This window comes from Bos grunniens, chromosome 26 (genome assembly GCF_055505025.1).
Source record: "Bos grunniens cultivar Pamir isolate PY7600 chromosome 26, Bosgru_T2T1.0, whole genome shotgun sequence".
NCBI classification, from domain to species: domain Eukaryota; kingdom Metazoa; phylum Chordata; class Mammalia; order Artiodactyla; family Bovidae; genus Bos; species Bos grunniens.
This window is the reverse complement of record NC_141190.1, coordinates 15,659,076-15,682,388: the sequence shown is the minus strand read 5'-3', so window position 1 is coordinate 15,682,388 and position 23,313 is coordinate 15,659,076. Positions and strand designations below refer to the sequence as shown.

Here is a 23,313-nt window from a genome sequence, read left to right as displayed (position 1 = left end):
AAGTTACATGAGTGATTCCAGCAGAGGCAGGAACTTCTTGTACTTCATATTCAGGATAACTTTAGGTACTTAAACTCCCCGAAATTTGGGCAAGGAGAGTTTGTTTTTTTTTTTTAAAGGAAAAGCACCCTTAATCAACTTTTAACCTGAAGACTTTAGTGACTTGCCAAAAAATGTCATCTGCTCTCAATAAATTGAGAGCAGGCGAGGGGAGGTGTAACTGGATAAGGGGTAGGTTTTAATTTTTTAACAGGCAGAAGGAGGAGGAGGATACCATCATGGTTAGTCAGTCAGCAAGCATTAATCCTCACTAACGTCTCCCATTCAAACCCATTCTTCTCTCCACAGCTGTGCAAACATAAATTAATTGGGTCATTTTGATGAAGGCATATAAGAAAAAAATTTTAATGTAGGCAAAGGTAGTAATTAGATAAATAACACATTCTCTAAATGCTTAGGAAAGACTATGGAAGCTACTCCATCATAGATCAAGGATCATACATTCAAATGCCCCACTGTAAACGCCCCGTGTGAGAAGGCACCAGGCAGTACAAGGAGGTGGGGACAGTTCACCACAGCAAGGGATAAAAGGTCCCAGGTGAGGAGAGTGCCCTGCTGGCCCTGTGCTGAGGACTTTATGGTAGTATTTCATTTAACCCCCCAAGAATCATTAATCCCAGTTTACCTATAAGATATCTAGGGACAAGGAGATTAAACAACTTCTCCAAGGTCACAGGGCCAGCAGGTGATGAAGTCAAACTCACAATTTCGATTCAGGCCAACTGACTCCAGAGACCATGTTTCTAAGCATGGTGGTGTCCTGTTTTCTTAATACTTGGCATCGTGCTTACATTATGTAGAGTATAACAAAAAGACAGGGCCCCTTCTCTCCCTTAGTAAACTTAGAATCTGATTGGAGAGCCAGTATGTAAAATAATCAAAAAATAGGAAAAAGAACACAACCTTGGGAGCCTGTAGCTTTTTTAGGTTGGAGAAAGCAATTTACAGAAAGGGGCTGTGATTTATTTATCCATGTGTTCTTAAACATTGCAAGGATAAGGATTTCTTTAGTTTAGACCCTAAACTAAAAAAGGAAATACAGAGACAATACCGTATTTTAGAAAAAATTCATCCCAGCCATGTTTGAATGTTCAGAAAAGGCTCTCCCTTTCAGAAATCACCCTTATGAAATGACAGGAGGACAAGCACCAAGGTCCTACTGTATAGCACAGGGAACTATATTTGATATCTTAAAATGAACTATAATGGAAAAGAACATGAAAATAATACATAGTGATCACCTTGCTGTGCACCAGAAATTAATACAACACTGTAAATTAACTCCAAAAAAAGAAAGACCAGGAGGACAATCAGTCTATCCCCCAGCTTCAGCTTAAGGGTTAATAAAAATGCCCACAGCCTCCTGGAAGCCCAGAGAGAGAGAAGGAGAGAGAAGTTCCTGAGGTTTACTCTGCAGGAGGTATGGCAGCCTCTCCCAGCCTCCAGAGACTAAGAAGCAGGGAAGAGATGATTTGCATCATCTTTTTGGTTCTTTTCATTGGAAATTACCCATCCCAAGGCCTCCAGGATGGACAGAAAGGGATAGGTTTGAGCTAGGGACCGGTGAACATTCTTAGAAGAAGTGGCAAGGAGGAATGAGTACAGGAATGCCAAAGAATATTCTGAAACTGATATCCGATTCACGACTCTCATGCTTATATAAGTGTCTAGGGGACTCTGATAATGGTTTCAAGTAATCTACCTCCATTTACTTTGCTGTATTTAAATTTCTGTTGTGTTCTTAATGTTCAATTTCAAGTGTATGTGGATTTTAAAAGCAATGCATTTTTTAGTGAGACCCGCTGCCATCAGCAGCAGTTTCATGGCAAGCGCTGGACAAGTCACCACAGTGCTGGCAGGACACATGTGCCCGGGACAAGCTATTTTCTTCTGTGTGGACAAAATCCCCCAGAATCACTGGGGAGCATGTGGGTAGTTGACCCCACTTCATGATTCAGGTTTCTTAAGGAACCAGGTGAAGATTCAAAACCAAACTCCCTGACACTTGCTGGGTTGAACTGCCCATCAAATGTATAGACAGAAGGGCCTCCAGGCTGGCATTGTTCAGGCAGGCCCCTAGGACAGCCCTGACACTCCTGAGAGCTGGAGCCAGGTTAAGGAGTTTGTTATTGTTGTTCAGTCGCTAAGTTGTGTTCGACTCTGTTGCTACCCCGTGCCCGCCAAGCTCCTCTGTCCATGGGATTTCCTGGGCAAGAACACTGGAGTGGATTGCCATTTCCTTCTCTAGAGGATTTTCCTGACCCAAGGATTGAACCTGCATCTCCTGCATTGGCAAGCGAGTTCTTTACCACTGAGCCACCAGGGAATTTACAGAAGAGCAAATATTCCTGAAATGTCCTGACCAAAACACAAAAATCTTAGTTTAAGCTCCTCGTCAGTGGTTCTCAACTCCATAGAATCATAGAACCACCTGGAGAAAACTTGGAAAAAAATACTGATGCTGTGCCCTACCCCAGTGGTTCTGCTTCAGAGAGTCTGGGGTGGAACCTGGACACTGATTCTAAAACATAAGCAGGGTTAGAGCCACACTGTTGAACACACAACTCTGATGCAAATGTGAGATACCACATGCATCAATGAGTGGAGCCACTCAAATCAACAGACACTGAAAAGAACAAAATTATTTTGTTACTTTAAAAGCTTAATCAAATTTTATATTTTTCTAGATCTTGAGAAATTAAGAGTGTTAATTTCCTGGGTTGCAATCCTAGTTATACCTATTACTAGCTGAGTAAGTTTGGGTAAGGTACAGAATTTCCTTGAGACTCTGAAGCAACAATTAGAACTGGACATGGAACAATGGACTGGTTCCAAATTGGGAGAGGAGGATGTCAAGGCTGTATACTGTCACCCTGTTTATTTACTTCTATGCAGAGTACATCATGCAAAATGCTGGGCTGGATGAAGCACAAGCTGGAATCAAGACTGCCCTGAGAAATATCCATAACCTCAGATAGGTAGATGACAGCCCACTTACAGCAGAAAGCAAAGAAGATAAAGAGTCTTTTGATGAAAGTGAAAGAGAAGAGTGAAAAACGTTGGCTTAAAACTCAACATTCAGAAAACTAAGACCATGGCATCTGATCCCATCAATTCATGGCAATTAGATGGGGAAACAATGGAAACAGTGACAGATTTTATTTTGGGGGGCTCCAAAATCACTGCAGACGGTGATTGCAGCCATGAAATTAAAAAACGCTTGCTCTTGGAAGAAAAGTTATGACCAACCTAGACAGCATAGTAAAAAAGCAGAGACATTACTTTGCCAACAAAGGTCTGTCTAGTCAAAACTATGGTTTTTCCAGTAGTCATGTATGGATTGAGAGTTGGAATATAAAGAAGCTGAGTGCCAAAGAATTTATGCTTTTGAGTTGTGGTGTTGGAGAAGACTCTTGACAGTCCCTTGGACTACAAGGAGATCCAACCAGTTCATCCTAAAGGATATCAGTCCTGAATATTCATTGGAAGGACTGATGTTGAAGCTGAAACTTCAATACTTTGGCCACCTGATACAAAGAACTAACTCATTTGAAAAGATCCTGATTCTATAAAAGATTGTAGGCGGGAGGAGAGGGGGATGACAGTGGATAAGAGTTTTGGGTGGCATGACCAACTCAATGGACATGAGTTTGAGTAAACTTCGGGAGTTGGTGATGGACAGAGAATCCTGATGTGCTGAAGTCCACGGGCTCACAAAGAGTCAGAGACGACTGAGCGACCGAAGTGAACTGAATACCACCCACAGCAAACTAGGTTCAACGCAGTCCCTATCAGAATCCTTCTCTGCAAAAATTGACTAGGTTATCCTAACCTTTGTAGGGAAGCATGCCAAGACAGTCTCGAAAGAGAAGAATAGTGTTAGAGGACTCACATTTCCCAATTTCAAAACTTGCTACAAAGCCACAGTAATCAAGACTAGGTGGTACTGGCATGTGGATACTATAGGAATCAGTGGAATAAAACTGAGAGTCCACAAATAAGCCCTCACATTAATAGTTAACTGATTATCAACCAAACAGAGTGCTGAAAAAATCTGGCAGGGAAACACTAGTCTTTTCAATAAATGCTGCTGGAGCAGGAAGGTATCCACAAGCACACCAATGAGTTTTGACCCCTGACTCACACACCACATACGAACATAGACTGAAAATGGATCAAAGATCTGAAAGTAAGACATTAAGACTATGGGCAAGATTCCCTTAGAAGAAATGAAGTAGCCCTCATAGTCAACAAGAGAATCTGAAATGCAGTACTTGGGTGCAATCTCAAATATGACAGAATGATCTCGGTTCATTTCCAAGGAAAACCATTCAACATCACAGTAACTCAAGTCTATGCCTCAGCCACTAATGACAAAGAGAATGAAGTTGAACAGTTCTATGAAGACATACAAGACCTTCTAGAACTAACACCAAAAAAAAAAAAAAAAAGGATGTCCTTTTCATCACAGGGGACTGTAATGCAAAATTAGGCAGTCAAGAGACACCTGGAGTAATAGGCAAGTGAGGCCTTGGAGCATATAAAATGAAGCAGGGAAAAGGCTAACAGAGTTTTGCCAAGAGACCACACTGGTCATAACAAACATCCTCTGCCAACAACACAAGACACAACTCTACACATCGAGGTCACCAGATGGTCCACCGAAATCAGACTGATTATATTCTTTGTGGCTGAAGATGGAGAAGCTCTATACAGTCAGCAAAAACAAGACCCAGAGCTGACTGTGGCTCAGATCATGAGCTCCTTATTGCCAAATTTGGACTTATATTGAAGAAAGTAGGGAAAGCCACTAGGCCATTCAGGTGTGACCTAAATCAAAACCCTCATAATTATACCATGGAAGTGACAAAGAGATTCAAGAGATTAGATCTGATAGACACACTGCCTGAAGAACTATGGACAGAAGTTCGTAACATTGTACAGGTGGTGGTGACCAAAAACATCCCAAAGAAAAAGAAATGTCAGGAGGCAAAATGGTTGTCTGAAGAGGCCTTACCAATAGCTGAGAAAAGAAGAGAAATGAAAGGCAAAGAAGAAAGGAAAAGATACACCCAGCTGAGTACAGAGTTCCAAAAAGTAGCAAGGAGAGATAAGAAAGCCTTCTTAAGTGAACAATGCAAAGAAATAGAGGAAAACAATACAATGGGAAAGACTAGAGATCTTTTCAAGAAAATTAGAGAAACCAAGGGAACATTTCATGCAAAGATGGGCACAATAAAGGACAGAAATGGCAAGGACCTAACAGAAGCAGAAGATACTAAGAAGAGGTGGCAAGAATACATGGAAGAACTGTATAAAAAAAGGTCTTAGTGACCAGGATAACCACGATGGTGTTGTCACTCACCTAGAGCTAGACACCTTGGAGTGTGAAGTCAAGTGGGCCTTAAGAAGCATTACTACAAACAAACCTAGTGGAGGTGATGGAATTCCAGCTGAGCTAGTTCATATCCTAAAAGATGATGCCATTAATGTGCTGCACTCGATATGCCAGCAAATTTGGAAAACTCAGCAATTGCCACAGGACTGGGAAATGTCCGTTTTCATTTCAATCCCAAAGAAGGGCAACGCCAAAGAATGTTCAAACTACCGTACAACTGTGCTCATTTCACATGCTTTCAAAGAAATGCTCGAAATCCTTCAAGCTAGGCTTCAACAGTACGTGAACTGAAAATTCACAAATGTACAAACTGGATTTGGAAAAGGCAGAGGAACCAGAGATCAAATTGCAAAAATCCATTGGATCATAGAAAAAGCAAGACAATTGCAGGAAATCATCTACTTCTGCTTCATTGACTGTGCTAAAGCTTTTGACTATGTGGATCACAACAAACTGGAAAATTCTTAAAGAGACGTGAATACCAGACCACCTTGCCTGCCTCCTGAGAAAACTGTATGCAAGTCAAGAAGAAACAGTTAGAACTGGACATGGAACAACAGACTGGTTAAATTTCGGAAAGGAGTACATCAAGGCTGTATACTGTCACCCTGCTTCTTTAACTTCTATGCAAAGTACATCAGGTGAAATGCCAGGCTGGATGAATCACAAGCTGGAAATCAAGATTGCCTGGAGAAATAGCAACAACCTCAGGTATGCAGATGATACCACTTTAATGGCAGACAGTGAAGAGGAACTAAAGAGCCTCTTGATGCAGGTAAACGAGGAGAGTGAAAAAGCTGGCTTAAAACTCAACATTCAAAAAACTAAGATCACGGCATCTGGTCCCATCACTTCACGGCAAATTACTGGGGAAAGAATGGAAACAGTGGGAGATTTTATTTTTCTGGGCTTCAAAATCACTGCAGACAGTGACTACAGCCATGACATTAAAAGACACTTGCCTCCTTGGAAGAAAAGCTATGACAAACCTAGACATTGTATTAAAAAGCAGAGACATCACTTTGCCAACAAAGTTTCATATAGTCAAAGCTATAGTTTTGCCAGTAGTCATGTGCAGATGTGAGAGTTGGAACATAAAGAAGGCTGAGTGCCAAAGAATTGATGCTTTTGAACTGTGGTGCTGGAGAAGACTCTCAAGAGTCCCTTGGACAGCAAGATCAAACCAGTCAATGCTAAAGGAAATCATCCCTGAATATTCACTGGAAGGACTGATGTTGAGGCTGAAGCTCCAATACTTTGGCCACCTGATGTGAAGAGCTGACTCGCTGGAAAAGACCCTGATGCTGGAAAAGATTGAGGGTAGGAGGAAAACGAGATGACAGAGGATGACATGGCTGGATGGCATCACTGACTCAATGGACATGAGTGTGAGCAAACTCTGGGAGGTAGTGAAGGACAGGGAAGCCTGGCGTGCTGCAATCCATGGGGTTGCCAAGAGCCAGACACAACGGCTGAACAGCAACAACAGCAAAGACTATTAAAATCCGGGAAGGAAACATAGGTGTAAGTCTTCATGAATTAGGAAATCATTTCTTACATATGACACTAAAAGCACAAGCAACCAAAGGAAAAAAAGTAGGTAAACTGTTGACTTCATCAGAATTAAAATGTTCTGAGCATCAGTGCACAGTATCAAAAAGGCAAAAGCATACCAACAGAATATATTTGCAAATCATGTATCTGGTAAGAATATATGAAGAAGCCTTGCAATGCAACAGTAAATAGGCAAAAAAAATCCATTTTCGTTAATGGGGAAAGGATCTGAATTGATATTTCTCCAAAGACGATATATAAACGGCCAACAAGGAAATGGAAAACTTTTCAACATCGTTAGTTATTAAGGAAATGCAAATTGAAACCACAATGAATTACCAGGTCACACCCACTGAGATAGCTTTCATAAATGAAATGAATAGTATCAAGTGTTGGTGAGGATGTGGAGACACTGGAATTCTCATGTATTACTACTGAGAATATAAAATGGAGCAGTGGTTTTAGAAAACATTTTGTTCCTTCCCCAAGATGTTAAACATGACATTACCATATGACCCAATAATCCCACTCCTAAGTATCTTACCAGGAGGAATGAAAATATATGTTCACTCTAAAACTTGTCCAGGAACATTCATAGCAGCATCATTCATAACAGCCCCAAAGTGGAAACAACCCATCGTCCTTTAACTGATGAATGGATGAGTAAATCTGGTACATCCATATAGAAGAATATTATTTGCTCATAAAAAAGAATATAGTTCTGATATATGTCATGACATGGATGAGCCTGGAAAACATGATGCTAGGTGAAAGAATCCAGTCACAAGAAGTCAGATCTTGTAGGAAATGTCCAGAATTGGCAATCCACAGGGACCAAAAGCAGATTAGTGGTCGCCAGGGGAAGGGGAGGAATAGAGAGTGGTCACTAATGGTTAAGAGGTTTCTTATTTACTTATTTATCTTTATTTTTGGCTGTGCTGGGTCTTCATCGCTGCTTGGGCTTTTTTTCTAATCACGGTGAGCAGGGGTACTCTGTAGCTGTGGTATGCAGGCCTGTCTTTGCAGTGGCTTCTCTTGCTGTGCAACCCAGACTCTAGGGTGCGGGGGCTTCAGAAGTTGTGGTTCCTGGGCTCTAGGGCACAGGCTCAACAATTGTGGTGCATGGGCTTAGCTACTCTTCAGTACGTGGGATCTTCTCAGATCAGGGATTGAACCCATGTCTCCTTCATTGGCAGGCAGATTCTTTACGACTGAGCCATCAGGAAAGCCCCAGGAGTTTCTTTTTGAGGTGTTAAAATTATTTTGGAATTAGATAGTTGTGAGGGGTGCACCATCTTGTGACTGTACTAAAAAGCACGGATTTGTACACTTTAAAATGATGTGTGCATTATACCTCAATAGAAGATGGTTGGAAACTTGTGCTTTATATTTTTTTCATTTGTTATCTTCTTGAACATCTTTCTTGATCAGTATATATTGAATTCCCTTGTTGTTCTGCACAGCTCTATTTTTCTGTTTTGAATGCTTGTGGGCATGAATATTAGTGATAGATGATTTGGTTTTCACTGGGTCTGTCATGGTCATTACACACAGTGTTCACTGCCCAGAGAAATATCAATAACCTCAGATATGCAGATGACACCACCCTTATGGCAGAAAGTGAAGAGGAACTAAAGAGCCTCTTGAAGAAAGTGAAAGAAGAGAGTGAAAAAGCTGGCTTAAAACTCAACATTCAAAAAATGAAGATCATGGCATCCGGTCCCATCACTTCACGGCAAATAGATGGAGAAACAGTGGAAACAGTGGCTGACTTTATTTTCTTGGGCTCCAAAATCACTGCAGATGGTGACTGCAGCCATGAAATTAAAAGATGCTTGCTCCTTGGAAGAAAAGTTATGACCAACCTAGACAGCATATTAAACATCAGAGACATTATTTTTCAACCAAGGTCTGTCTAGTCAAAGCTATGGTTTTTCCAGTGGTCATGTATGGATATGAGAGTTGGACTATAAAGAAAGCTGAGCGCCGAAGAATTGATGCTTTTGAACTGTGGTGTTGGAGAAGACTTGAGAGTCGCTTGGACTGCAAGGAGATCCAACCAGTCCATTCTAAAGGAAATCAGTCCTGAATATTCATGGGAGGGACTGATGCTAAAGCTGAAACTCCAACATTTTGGCCACCTGATGCAAAGAACTGACTCTTTAGAAAAGACCCTGATGCTGGGAAAGATTGAAGGCAGGAGGAGAAGGGGACAAGAGAGGATGAGATGGCTGGATGGCATTACCAACTCAATGGACATGAGTTTGAACAAGCTCCGGGAGTTGGTGATGGAGAGGGAGGCCTGGCATGCCACAATCCATGGGGCATGGATGAGTCAGACACAACTGAGCAACTGCACTGAACTGAACTGAAGGTATAGAATTTCCTTGACCTTCTGTTTTCTTAATGATACAATGGGATGAATAATCAGACCACATCAGAAGGTAGTTGAGATGATTTCATGAAATGAAGTGTGTAAGTTATTCAGTCCAGTGCCTAGCATATGTAAATTCACAATAAATATTAGTTCCCACAATTGATGATGATGAAAATAAAAATATGCTAGTCATAGTTCAATAAAAGGATGTTCTTTTAGATTGGGTTTATTTTTAGGACCAGGTTTTAAGGAATTGTGTAAAACTGGAATGCAAAAGTTATAGAAACAGCTTCTCCACTAACATCAGTTGAAGGAAGTAGGGCTACTTAGCCACAGAAGGAAAAAAAACAAACAAACACAAGAGAACACATGGTGCTGGCTTCTGATGCCAAGATCAGGTCCAAGAGTGGGCAACTACTTGTGTGCGTTTCCAGAGCAGGAATCTTAAAGAGGGGGAACTATGGATAGAACTCAGAGAGTCCAGAAATTTGGATGAGAAAAAGTTCTTTTATTAACCTCAAATAGAAGTTTAGCATTTCCTCCCATTATGAATGTAAGCAACAAACTTCAGTAACACTAGCAGTACCTGTGATTTTGTCACCAATAGAAATCACAGATATTGCCATATATTATAGTCATGGAAGAGACTCTAAAATAGTATTTACAACTAAGGTAACTAATTAATTCGTTTGTCTTGGTTTGTCCAAGACTGAGCGGCTTCCCAGAACATGGGACTTGCAGTGCTAAAACTGGGAAAATCCCAGGTAAACCATTCCCTACTAACATTCTTCACTACCTGGAAGTTATGGTAGTTATCTCATCATTAGCTGCCATTATTTAGTGTGTTAATAAAGAAGTATCCTCCTATATTACAATTTCAAAAATATCTTGATATATGTCTATCCACATAATCTGTGTCCTTTATGATCCTTTGTATTTCATTTGATGCATTTAAAAGTGTTCTTCTCAACCCAAAGACTTCACCAAATAGCCAAAGAGGCCACGGCATAAAAAGGGTTAAGAGGGAAGAAACAGGAAACACTGGCTAGAGGAATTGAACAGAGAAAATGAGATTTAAGTTCTTTTAAGCCTTGCAACCTAAAAACAATGATGAACTCCATGGCAGAAGAGGACAGATGTATCTCTGAAGGATACAGCTGAATAATCAGTTGACAAAACCATCTTCCCACTCCCAGGAGTTTCTGTTTTATAAGCCCGCATACAGTAATCAGGGACTCTCCCTAACTTCTCTGAGCGCATATTTACGTGTATTTTGTGACTTATGTTGCTGTGGAATTAACTCAGTCTTGACAGGTATCAATTCCAGTATCTGTTAGGTCTACTAATTTCCAGTAACTATAAATGCTTCCCCTAAGAATCACTGGCCAGAACTGAACATTTCCCATGAATTAAGACAATGGAGATTTCGAGTTTTAAAAAACCAACTTTGAAAAATGGATTAAAAGAAACTTTAACTCTTACCGGATACCACTGGGCTTCTGACAGACCTTGGGAACCATCTTGCCTAACCACCACTGTTGACAGCCGTTCCATGACTCTCCCAGGAGGCAATAAGAGACCATTTTTCTTCTGATCAATGTAACTCAAAGCCTCCAGTCCAATGTGACCAGAAGGCAAAGTTCTCACAATTGCCCTTGTCCCAGTAAACACAGATTTCTTAACTTCCTTGTCATTTTTGCAAAATCTCCTCACTAACCAAGCAGACCGCTCCTTTTTATTTTTGAACAATTCTTCTTCTACCTCTTCACAATTATCGGGGAAGTCCTCAAAATGGCTCAGAAAGGTCTTGGCAGGTGGACTGTCAGTAAAATCTTCCCTGCAAAAGCTGTCACTTGAACATACCACATTGGCCTTTGGGCAAGCGCCTTCAAAGCACAAGTATTTGTCATTCAAGGGGTCACAATGATCACACTGCAGCTGCCTATTCTTATTGTCACAGTTATTTGTCAATTCCATCAGTTTGCAAGTATATGCCATGTAATTTTTCTCTTGTTCCTCACCAACGGCAGGTAGTACACAGTTTCCACAATCATCCAAAATCAAGTTATCTGACAGGGGACAGAAACTGTCTGACATTCTTCTGTCAACTTCGTAACGCAAGTGAAACACTGCCATGTTGCTTTCAGGGTGTGCCCTGCTTGTCTCTATGATGGCCGACTGAGTTCCTAATGGACTCATGCCCATGGGAGATGTGTCTATTTCCAGTTGAATTCCAGGGAACACCTTTCCTTCCAGTGAAGAAGGGATTCCAGTTTCCAAACACAGACCTTCCTCTGTGATAGAATTGCACGTTTCATAAAACTGGCTCTGAGGAGGGCCGTGCTGATGGTTTTTCAATATGCTGTTGCAGTTAATGTTAAGGTTTTTCACAGAATCTGGCATGCTTTTCTCCCAGCACTTTTCATTACTGTTCTCGTCACTGGTTATTTTCTCCCTTGCTACTGAGAAAATCTGGGGCGCGTTGCTTCCAGAAGATTCTTCTGTAAGTTTGGTCGGTTGCGAGATGGTATGAGAAGTCTCCCCACTCTGCCTGACAGGATGAGACTTCGGAACACTGATGCCCGAGACCTTATCATTACTTTCATCTACAGTTGACTGAGCAGAGATCACTTTTCTCTGACTCACAGGTCTGAGAACAGAACCTGCCATTTCTTCAGAAGTCATCTTGACCGGGTGCAGGGTTTCAGCTAGCACTCTGTTTCTCCTCTCCTGTGATCATGTCAAGATGTTAATGAAACTACTGGTTTTTAACATAATCTCAGGTGTATAAGCCCTCTGAGAAACAAAGTGACCAGTTCCTCTCATTTAGGTATATTAAGACCAAAATAAACTTTCCCAGTTATCAGTTCCTACCATGTGCAGTATGTTTTTCTAGATCAAGGTATTAAGGAAATAGATCAATTTTCTTTCTTCGGTTCTTTGAAGCAATTCTTTCGGAGACTTTTATTCGGCATTGCATTCTGTAACTTCTGATCCATCACTGGCTTACAATGATTTAAAAATCCAGTTTGAATGTATCCTGTAAGAAAAAGAGATAATGTCAAACACTAAACAAATTTTTAAAAATGACCTCATAATTCTAAGCTACTGCAAAATATGAATCAGAAGTTGGTTTTAAGTACTTATTTTTTTTATTCAATATTTCAAACTTCTGTTTCCAGCCAGTACAGAATAACAGAGATCAGGTTTATCCTTCTTCCTTAAACAACTGAAAAAAGTCAGAAAAAATAATGAAATAATCGTTTTGAGATACTGAATAACAGGCAACATAGAATAGTAATTCCAGAAAGAAGAATAAATAAATAAGGTGAGTTCTATAAATGCCCTAGCTTATACCTTTTGAGTTTTTAGGCTACTGGGGAGGAGGAGGGACTCAGATGAAACCAAACAGTGTGTCTAATTTAAAAAGAAGTTGAGACTTCAATAAAGCCAAGGAAATTAGAGCAGGAAGACACATAAAGTAGAGTGGAGAAAACATAGGGACGCTAGCAGGCTTCTCATTAGGAATAAGGCAAGCCAATTTAGTTTATTAAAAAATAAAAAAAAAGTTTATTAAAAAAAAACTTAAAAAATATATATATATATATGCTGCTGCTGCTAAGCCACTTCAGTCATGTCTGACTCTGTGCAACCCCACAGACAGCAGCCCACCAGGATCCTCTGTCTCTGGGATTCTCCAAGCAAAAATACTGGAGTGGGTTGCCATTTTCTTCTACAATGCATGCAATGCACGTTAAGTCGCTTCAGTCATGTCTGACTCTGTGCGACCTGATAGATAGCACCCCACCAGGCTCCTCTGTCCACAGGATTCTGCAGGCTAGAATACTGGAGTGGGTTGCCAAATTAGAATTCTATACCCAACAAAAATATTTTTTGAAAACAAAATGAAATAAAGACTTTTAGACATAGAAAAGCTGAAAGAATTCATCAAGAGTAAACTTACATATAACAAAGATAAAAAGGGACTTTCCTGAAGGTCCAGTGATTAGGAATCCATCTTTCCACTGAAGGGGCATGGGTTCAATCCCTGGTTGGGAAACTAAGATCCCACAAGCCATGCAGTCAAAAAAAAAAAAAAAAGGCTCACTAAAATAAGAAATGGTAAGAAAGTCCTTTAGGTAGAAGAAATATGCTAGATAGAAATCTGGATCTACAAAAAGAAACAGAGTATGAAAAATGTTAAATATGTAGATAAATACAATTTTTCTTACATTTTAAATAACTAATTGAGAATGTAGTCCACTGGAGAAGGGAATGGCAAACCACTTCAGTTTTCTTGCCTTGAGAACCCCATGAACAGTATGAAAAGGCAAAATGATAGGATACTTAAAGAGGAACTCCCCAAGTCAGTATGTGCCCAATATGCTACTGGAGATCAGTGGAGAAATAACCCCAGAAAGAATGAAGGGTTAGAGCCAAAGCAAAAACAATACCCAGTTGTGGATGTGACTGGTGATAGAAGCAAGGTCTGATGCTGTAAAGAGCAATATTGCATAGGAACCTGGAATGTCAGGTCCATGAATCAAGGCAAATTGGAAGTGGTCAAACAGGAAATGGCAAGAGTGAACATCGACATTCTAGGAATCAGCAAACTAAAATGGACTGGAATGGGTGAATTTAACTAAGATGACCATTATATCTACTACTGCAGGCAGGAATCCCTCAGAAGAAATGGTGTAGCCATCATGGTCAACAAAAGAGTCCGAAATGCAGTACTTGGAGGCAACCTCAAAAACGACAGAATGATCTCTGTTCATTTCCAAGGCAATCCATTCAATATCATGGTAATCCAAGCCTATGCCCCAACCAGTAATGCTAAAGAAGCTGAAGTTGAATGGTTCTATGAAGACCTACAAGACCTTTTAGAACTAACACCCAAAAAAGATGTCCTTTTCATTATAGGGGACTGGAATGCAAAACTAGGAAGTCAAGAAACACCTGGAGTAACAGGCAAATTTGGCCTTGGAGTACGGAATGAAGCAGGGCAAAGGCTAATAGAGTTTTGCCAAGAAAATGCACTAGTCATAGCAAACACCCTCTTCCAACAACACAAGAGAAGACTCTACACATGGACATCACCAGATGGTTAACATCTAAATCAGACTGATCATATTATTTGCAGCCAGAGATGGAGAAGCACTATACAGTCAGCAAAAGCAAGACTGGGAGATGACTGTGGCTCAGATCATGAACTCCTTATTGCCAAATTCAGACTTAAACTGAAGAAAGTAGGGAAAACCACTAGACCATTCAGGTATGACCTAAATCAAATCCCTTATGATTATACAGTGGAAGTGAGAAATAGATTTAAGGGACTAGATCTGATAGGTAGAATGCCTGATGAAGTATGGACAGAGGTTCATGACATTGTATAGGAGAAGGGATCAAGACCATCCCCATGGAAAAGAAATGCAAAAAAGCAAAATGGCTGTCTGAGGAGGCTTTACAAATAGCTGTGAAAAGAAGAGAAATGAAAAGCAAAGGAGAAAAGGGAAGATATAAGCATCTGAATGCAGAGTTCCAAAGAATAGCAAGGAGAGATCAGAAAGCCTTCCTCAGCGATCAGTGCAAAGAAATAGAGGAAAACAATAGAATGGGAAAGACTAGAGAACTCTTCAAGAAAATTAGAGATACCAAGGGAACATTTCATGCAAAGATGAGCTCTATAGAGGACAGAAATGGTATGGACCTAACAGAAGCAGAAGGTATTAAGAAGAGGTGGTAAGAATACACAGAAGAACTGTACAAAAAAGATCTTCATGACCCAGATAATCACAGTGGTGTGATCACTCACCTAGAGCCAGACATGTTGGAATGTGAAGTCAAGTGGGCCTTAGAAAGCATCACTACAAACAAAGCTAGTGGAGGTGATGGAATTCCAGTTGAGCTATTTCAAATCCTGAAAGATGATGCTATGAAAGGGCTGCACTCAATATGCCAGCAAATTTGGAAAACTCAGCAGTGGCCACAGGACTGGAAAAGGTCCGTTTTCATTCCAATCCCAAAGAAAGGCAATGCCAAAGAATGCTCAAACCATCACACAATTGCACTCATCTCACATGCTAGTAAAGTAATGCTCAAAATTCTCCAAGTCAGGCTTCAGCAGTATGTGAACTGTGAACTTCCAGATGTTCAAGCTGGTTTTAGAAAAGGTAGACGAACCAGAGATCAAATTGCCAACATCCGCTGGATCATTGAAAAAGCAAGAGAGCTCCAGAAAAACATCTATTTCTGCTTTATTGATTATGCCAAAGCCTTTGACTCTGTGGATCACAATAAACTGTGGAAAATTCTGAAAGAGATGGGAATACCAGACCACCTGACCTGCCTCTTGAGAAACCTGTATGCAGGTCAGGAAGCAACAGTTAGAACTGGACATGGAACAACAGACTGGTTCCAAATAGGAAAAGGAGTACGTCAAGGCTGTATACTGTCACCCTGGTTATTTAACTTATATGCAGAGTACATCATGAGAAACGCTGGGCTGGAAGAAGCACAAGCTGGAATCAAGATTGCCAGGAGAAATATCAATAACCTCAGATATGCAGATGACACCACCCTTATGGCAGAAAGTGAAGAGGAACTCAAAAGCCTCTTGATGAAAGTGAAAGAGGAGAGTGAAAAAGTTGGCTTAAAGCTCAACATTCAGAAAACTAAGATCATGGCATCTTGTCTCATCACTTCATGGCAGATAGATGGGGAAACAGTGGAAACAGTGGCTGACTTTATTTTTCTGGGCTCCAAAATCACTGCAGATGGTGACTACAGCCATGAAATTAAAAGACGCTTAGTCCTTGGAAGGAAAGTTATGACCAACCTAGATAGCATATTGAAAAGCAGGGGTATTACTTTGTCAACAAAGGTCAATCTAGTCAAGGTTATGGTTTTTCCAGTGGTCATGTATGGATGTGTGAGTTGGACCGTAAAGAAGCTGAGCACTGAAGAATTGATGCTTTTGAACTGTGGTGTTGGAGAAGACTGTTGAAAGTCCCTTTGACTGCAAGGAGATCTAACCAGTCCATCCTAAATTAAATCAGTCCTGGGTGTTCATTGAAGGACTGATGCTAAAGCTGAAACTCCAATACTTTGGCCAGCTCATGTGAAGAGTTGACTCATTGTAAAAGACCCTGATGCTGGGAGGGATTGAGGGCAGGAGGAGAAGGGGATGACAGAGGACGAGATGGCTAGATGGCATCACCAACTCAATGGACGTGAGTCCGAGTGAGCTCCGGGAGATGGTGATGGACAGGAAGGCCTGGCGTGCTGTGATTCATGGGGTCGCAAAGAGTCGGACACAACTGGGCGACTGAACTGAACTGAACTGAATTGACCATTTAAAGTAAAAGTAATAACAATGACTATACAGTTACTAACAAATTTAGAAGTAAAATGTATGACATTAACAGCACAAAGGTCAAAAGAGAAGAAAGGGAAATATATTAATATAAGACTGTTTTCTACATGAATTTGGGTGAAGTGAAGTAAAAGTCGTGTCCAGCTCTTTGTGACCCCATGGACTATACAGTCCATGGAATTCTCTAGGCCAAAATACTAGAGTGGTAGCCTTTCCCTTCTTCAGGGGATTTTCTCAACCCAGAGATGGAACCCAGGTCTCCCACATTGCAGGCAGATTCTTTACCAGCTGAGCCACAAGGTAAGCCCAAGAATACTAGAGAGGGTAGCCTATCTCTTGTCCAGGGGATCTTCCTGACCCAGAAATCGAACCAGGGTCTCCTGCACTGCAGGCAGATTCTTTACCACCTGAGCTATCAGGGAAGCCCTGTAATATTACTTAAAGTCAGGTTGTCATAAGCTTAAGATGTATACTATAAGCCCCAATGCTATCACTTTAACCAAAAATACAGAAAGAAAGTAAAAACGTTAGAATCTTAATTTTTTTTTTCAAGTAACTAAAAAAACAAGACAGAAAAAAGGAAAAGAACAGATGTGACTAATGGGAAACAAATGATAGATTTAAACCTTTCAAAAAGCATCTTTGGGTAGTTTCTCCAATTTTTCCCATAAAATATACACATTTTACCTCCCTCTTTCATTTGAATAAATTACTCAGTTGAATGTTAGGAGACATAAACATTTTCAATGGTGAATGACATTATTTTTAAAAATAATTTAAGCTATTTTATTCTTCAGATTATTAAACCCTGCTCTATGTTGGGAGCTAGATAGCCAGGATCTGCTTGCAAGTCTGTTAAGAGGGAGGGAGAATTGAACAGATTTCAGTTCAATGCAACAAGTGCAATTATAGAAGATATTCAAGGCCCTCTGGGCTGACAGAGTGCCCATCACAAGTATATCGCTCTTTTATGGGTAAAGTTGTTCTTCCCACGGCAACTTATGAGCATTCAGGCTCTGCTGTCAACACCGGGTTTGGTCTGTCTTTGCTCTTTGCCACACAGATGTCCCTCTTCTCCTTGCTTCTCCACACTTTTCCCTTCTTCTCTTAATATATGTCCCCTCAAGCAAAACACAGCCACAAAACTCTCACCTGCTCTCAGCAAATACAAGTCTTCACAACAAACTTGAAGGATCAGAGGATAGCCTATCAATCAGATACACCACAGGGAATAAACTAGTCCACTTAGAGAAGCAACATTCTGGCTCAACAGGCTAAACCTTTCCACCTTTCATGTCTTCTTTCCAGCTTAGTTTCTTTTTTATTTTCTTTGGAAAATGCCTCCCTTATTTTTGTAGATTTACGCTCAGTGTAAAACAATTCAAACAAAGCATAAAAACACAATTTTGTGTTTACCTTAACACAAATTCTACCACCCAGAGATAACCATGATTAATACTATGAGGCACCTCATTCTAGAATGCTCCCTATGTATCAACATAGAGAGATAAAAGTATATAATCGCACAAATACCAGATCACACTGTACATGCTGTTTTTACTCGCTTTTAAAAATTCAAAACATGAACAACTTTTCATGCCAAGAACTATACTGAATACTTTAATTGCTAATGGCATCAGCTTAATTCTGATATCTTTGCTCCATTTTATAGAATAATTTTTCAAGTGAAAGCCTTCAGACTGACAGGTTCATTTGTCCTTTCTAATCCATGAGGAAGGTAATTCAAGGTAGATGCTGCTGAAGTCCTATTAAGCACTTTGCAATTCTTATCTCATGCAATTCTCACTCAACTCTATAGGATAGTGTGTGGTTTTAAAATACGTCCACAAATTCTACGATACTCCTTTCAAAAGGTGGAGCCTAATTCCCCTTTCCTCGAATGTGGGCCACACTTAGCAACTTCCTTCTAGCATAGAGAATGTGGTGGAAGTAACAGTGTATGTTCTGAAAATAGGTCATAAAAGTCACTGGAGTTTCTCCTTGGGGCTTCCTCTCTTGCTTTCTCTGGGGGAAATCAATTATTTTCCCATAATGAGAGTTGCTGGTGGGAAGAACTATGGCCTCCTGCCAAAAGCTGCTTGAGTGAGCCATCTTGGAAGGAGATCCTCCAGCCTCAGCCAAGGTTCCATATGACAGGAACCTCAGTCAACACCTTGACTGTCACCTAATGAGCAACCCTGAGCCAGAAGCACTCACCTGAGCGCCTTCCAAATTCCTGACCCACAGAAACTGTGAGATAATAAAGGTTTATTGTTATGAGGCACACAGTTTGGGGGTAATTTGTCGCACAGCCATAGATAACTAATATACCGAAGTTCCATCATTACCCACGTTTGACAAAAACCCAAGCGTAGAAAAGCTAAGTCACTTGCCAAAGATCACACAGCTGGAAAATGGTGAAGTCAGGATTCAAATCTAAGAAGCCTGACTCTAGAACCTGCGCTCTTCACCACAGTGATGCTGCTTTCTGTGCTTTCTAGTCCGAAACCCCCTAGATTTGAATTTCTGATGTTCCCTGGCTGCAGAGATCAGTGGCTTCTGGGAGGATCCTCTTTTGTTTGTCTCTGGAAGGCTGAGGTTTCTGTTTTGCCTCCAGGTATAATCAGAACAGAGAAGCATCACAAGGAAATGACTCCCTGCAGCACTGACTTGGCGCCATCTCAGGGCATTCCTTTACTTGACAAATATTTATTTATTGAGTACAAAGTTAAATGAGGCAGGGACGTGCCCCTGATTTCCTTATAAGCTAACACATCGTCAGTTCAGGTTCAGTGCAAAGAGGGTGATGACCTTGTTTAAGATGTAGAAAGGGCATCTAAATCAGACGGTGGGCACAAAGTGGAGGTGACTGCAGAAAGTGTTTCCTGGAGAAGATGAGGACTGAGCTGAGGTCTGAAAGACAAGGAGTTAGCTAGAAAAGAGGTGCGATGAACTTTTCTGAGAAAAGCAATTGTGGACTCTCCTAGAAGCAGTAAGGCATTGGTGGCTGGCAATTCCAGCAAACATTTTAATCATTTTGTGGTTTGATTTCCTTTCCTGCAAAACTGAAATAAAATCACCTACTCCACAAAATTACGAAGTAAATATTCTGAAAACCAAAAGTTCAGCACAAATGTTTGTTATTCTCTGCTTCACAAATGTCTTGATGAGAAAGGACAACCAAAGTATAGCAACTCTGCTGTATTTGTGAATGGTTTTGAATTACTTTTGCCAGATGCACACACTTAAGTCCCCCAGTCCAGTCAGATTTGAATTTCTATTCTGTAACTGGGATTGACTCCTTGTATTTCAGCTGCATGACAACAGCTGGTTATATGACCAATCTCAAATTGTACTTCCCATGTCTATAACATTGAAATGAAACACACATATTGTAAATGTCAGCAGTGCCTGGTCCATCAGTAAATGTTAATTTTCTACCTGCCTCCTCTAAATTGTCTTTAAGGGAAGTTGGATTAGGTTATAGTTAGTATTAGACTGTTCAGTGATGAAAAGCTGAAGCACCACCAAAGGAAAATCAAAGTCTAACAGGTTTGAAGAAGAAAGGGATGGAAAAAGGATTCTTATTTTCTTAATGTGGACAGATTTGTGCGATGACTACAGAAGAGTCAGCCTGGGGGAGGTCAAACAATGTGTGGTAGAACAAAAGAAGATTTGTCAAAGAGCATTTCCAAGTGAGAAATGATGGATAACGTATCTAGGGAAATGATTGGCCAGTAAGTAATGCTATGGAGATGCAAGGGGTGCTGAAAATCTTAACCAAAGTAATAAGAAAAAGAAATGAAATGTATAAGAAAAATCAGGAGTGACACAAAGAAAGTTTCCAGCTTCAGAGAAGGAGAATATCAGTCACAAATAATCTTATTTATAAGTTTCTATGGACTGAAGCAACTTAGCAGCAGTAGTAGCAGCATAGGCTAAATCACAGGGCTGGCAAACCACAGCATGAGGCCAAAATCTGGCCTGTTATCTGTTTTTTTTTTTTTTTTCTTTTTTTAAATTTAAATTTATTTATTTTAATTAGAAGCTAATTACTTTACAATACTGTATTGGTTTTGCCATACATCAACATGAATCCGCCACAGGTGTACATGTGTTCCCAATCCTGAACCCCCCTCCCACCTCCCTCCCCATACCATCCCTCTGAATCACCCCAGTGCACCAGCCCCAAGCATCCTGTATCCTGCATCGAACCTGGACTGGCAATTCGTTTCTTATATGATATTATACATGTTTCAATGCGATTCTCCCAAATTATCCCCCCCTCACAGAGTCCAAAAGACTGTTCTATATATCTGTCTCTTTTGCTGTCTCACATACAGCGTTATCATTACCATCTTTCTAAATTCCATATATATGCATTAGTATACTGTATTGGTGTTAGAAACTTCCTTCCCCAGTGGTTCAATGATAAAGAATCCACCTGCCAACACAGGAGACACAGGAACGTGGGTTTGATCCTTGGGTCTGGAAGATCCCCTGGAGGAGGAAATGGCAACCCACTCCAATATTCTTGCCTGGGAAATCCCATGGACAGGGGAGCCTAGTGAGCTACAGTCCATAGGGTTGCAAGGGTTGGACACAACTGAGAAACTAAACAACAACAACAAATTTTATAGGAACACAGCCATAGCCATTCACTTATAAAACATCCAGGGCTGCTTTCCCATTAGGACGGTAGAGTTGAGAAACTGCAACAGAGAACATGTGACCTGAAAAACCAGAAATAGTTATCATCTAGCCCTTTACAGAAAAAGTTTGCCAAACCACATACTAAATAAATGAGCTAACAAAAATGCCTGCTTAGGGTCAGAAAACTAAATGTGAGGCTTATTAGCCACCTTCATATGTTTGACGAACTGAGTGGAGGAAATAGACTTGTTCTATAGTTTCAAAGGGTAAGACTGAATTATTTGGGAAGCATGCTTTGACTTACTTTGATAAATAAGTTATGGAACTTTTAGAGTTATTCCATAAAAAATAAGCTATCTTGGACAGTAGTCTCCTCCAGATTGTTGATTGAAGGATTTAAACAGGAGACGTATAATATTCAACACAGTAGGTACTCAATGTCTGTTGAACAAATAATACAGTGAATAAGTGATTGCCTATAATGTTTATCCATAAAAACAATGGCTAATACTTACATATTAGCTGAGCACGTATTATATGTCAGGCATGTTCTAAGCACATTGTACATATTATCTCATTTCATCATTTTTTATCTCATAAAATTATCAGTAGGGTGGCAGAGACTGCTAATTGTCCCCCAGATCTGTTCCCATATCCCTCAGTAATATAAACTCTGAATTTCAGCCAAGTACAAGGCCATCTCTTTATCAGCCTCCCTTATAGCTACATGTAGCAAATATGACTAAGTCAGTGCTAATTAGATATAAGCAGAATGGTTTGCTATTTGCGGACAGTGTCCTTGAAGAGAGAGAGAGTATGCCCTTTTCTTTCTCCTTTCTGCTGGCAATGATGGCTGGAGCTGGAGCAGCCGTACCAGACTGCAAGGCGAACATGAAACTAGATGCTGTGATAGCAAGGAAGTAAGACAGGAGCCACTGTGCCTGTTCCTGGATTTGGGAGAGAGGAAAATAATATGCTGTCTTCCGTAAGTCACCACTGTTTTAGGTTTTCTGTCACTGGCACCCAGATATGTTGCTAACAAAGGTGAGTACTACTGTTACCTTCATTCTATGAATAAGGCTCTAAGTACTTGAATGACCTAAGAGAACAGACTAATGTAACAAGGAAGCTATACAGAAAGTTCCTGAACTGGAGGGAAAGTTATATTCCCTAATTTCTATGATGTTTCCAATTTTATGCTCTTAAACCAGAAGGGGTGCTTTGTATCATCAGTTCAGTTCAGTTCAGTCGCTCAGTCGTGTCCGACTCTTTGTGACCCCATGAATCGCAGCACGCCAGGCCTCCCTGCCCATCACCAACTCCCGGAGTTCACTCAAACTCACGTCCATCGAGTCGGTGATGCCATCCAGCCATCTCATCCTCTGTCGTCCCCTTTTCCTCCTGCCCCCAATCCCTCCCAGCATCAGAGTCTTTGTATCATAAAGAATAGTAAAATTAGAAGAATATGAAATACAAGCATACTGTCTTTTCTAACTGTAGGCGTTAGAAGGAGGTGGGACGTAACAGCAACAACAAAAACTAATCTATCAGACAGTTCTCAATTATTTATTAAGTCCCAATTATATTCTGTACAGTCAAGAAAGCAAGATGGCCAAGGACCAGGGGGTCAGTAAAGTTCTGCTGGAGGGGGGTCTGGGGTGGAACTTTACAAAGAGGTAGCAGCCCCTTTACCCATATTCACATAGGATGAGCAGTGTAAAGAAAGATAAAGAAAATACAATGCATAACCATGAATTTATCTGAAGCTTGTAGGAGAACATTTCAACTAATCACAGCAAGTGAAAACTGCTCAGGAATTTCACCATCATGGAAAAGAAACACTGGGGTAACCATCAAAGTTGGTAACTGAATAATTCTATTTGCTTCTTAACTTAA

At 40.5% G+C, this 23,313-nt stretch overlaps 1 protein-coding gene across 4 annotated transcripts in view; it reads right to left on the bottom strand.

Moving 5' to 3' along the window:
• PLCE1 (phospholipase C epsilon 1) overlaps positions 1 to 23,313 on the bottom strand; it is a 372,153-nt gene that overhangs the window by 316,686 nt on the left and 32,154 nt on the right. For all 4 annotated transcript variants that reach the window (XM_086378753.1, XM_086378751.1, XM_086378754.1 and 1 more), the window contains exon 2: positions 10,872 to 12,429. In XM_086378753.1, coding sequence (XP_086234879.1) covers positions 10,872 to 12,074 — 1,203 coding nt within the window. In that variant the 5' untranslated portion in view covers positions 12,075 to 12,429. The remainder of the gene's footprint in view (positions 1 to 10,871; positions 12,430 to 23,313) is intronic.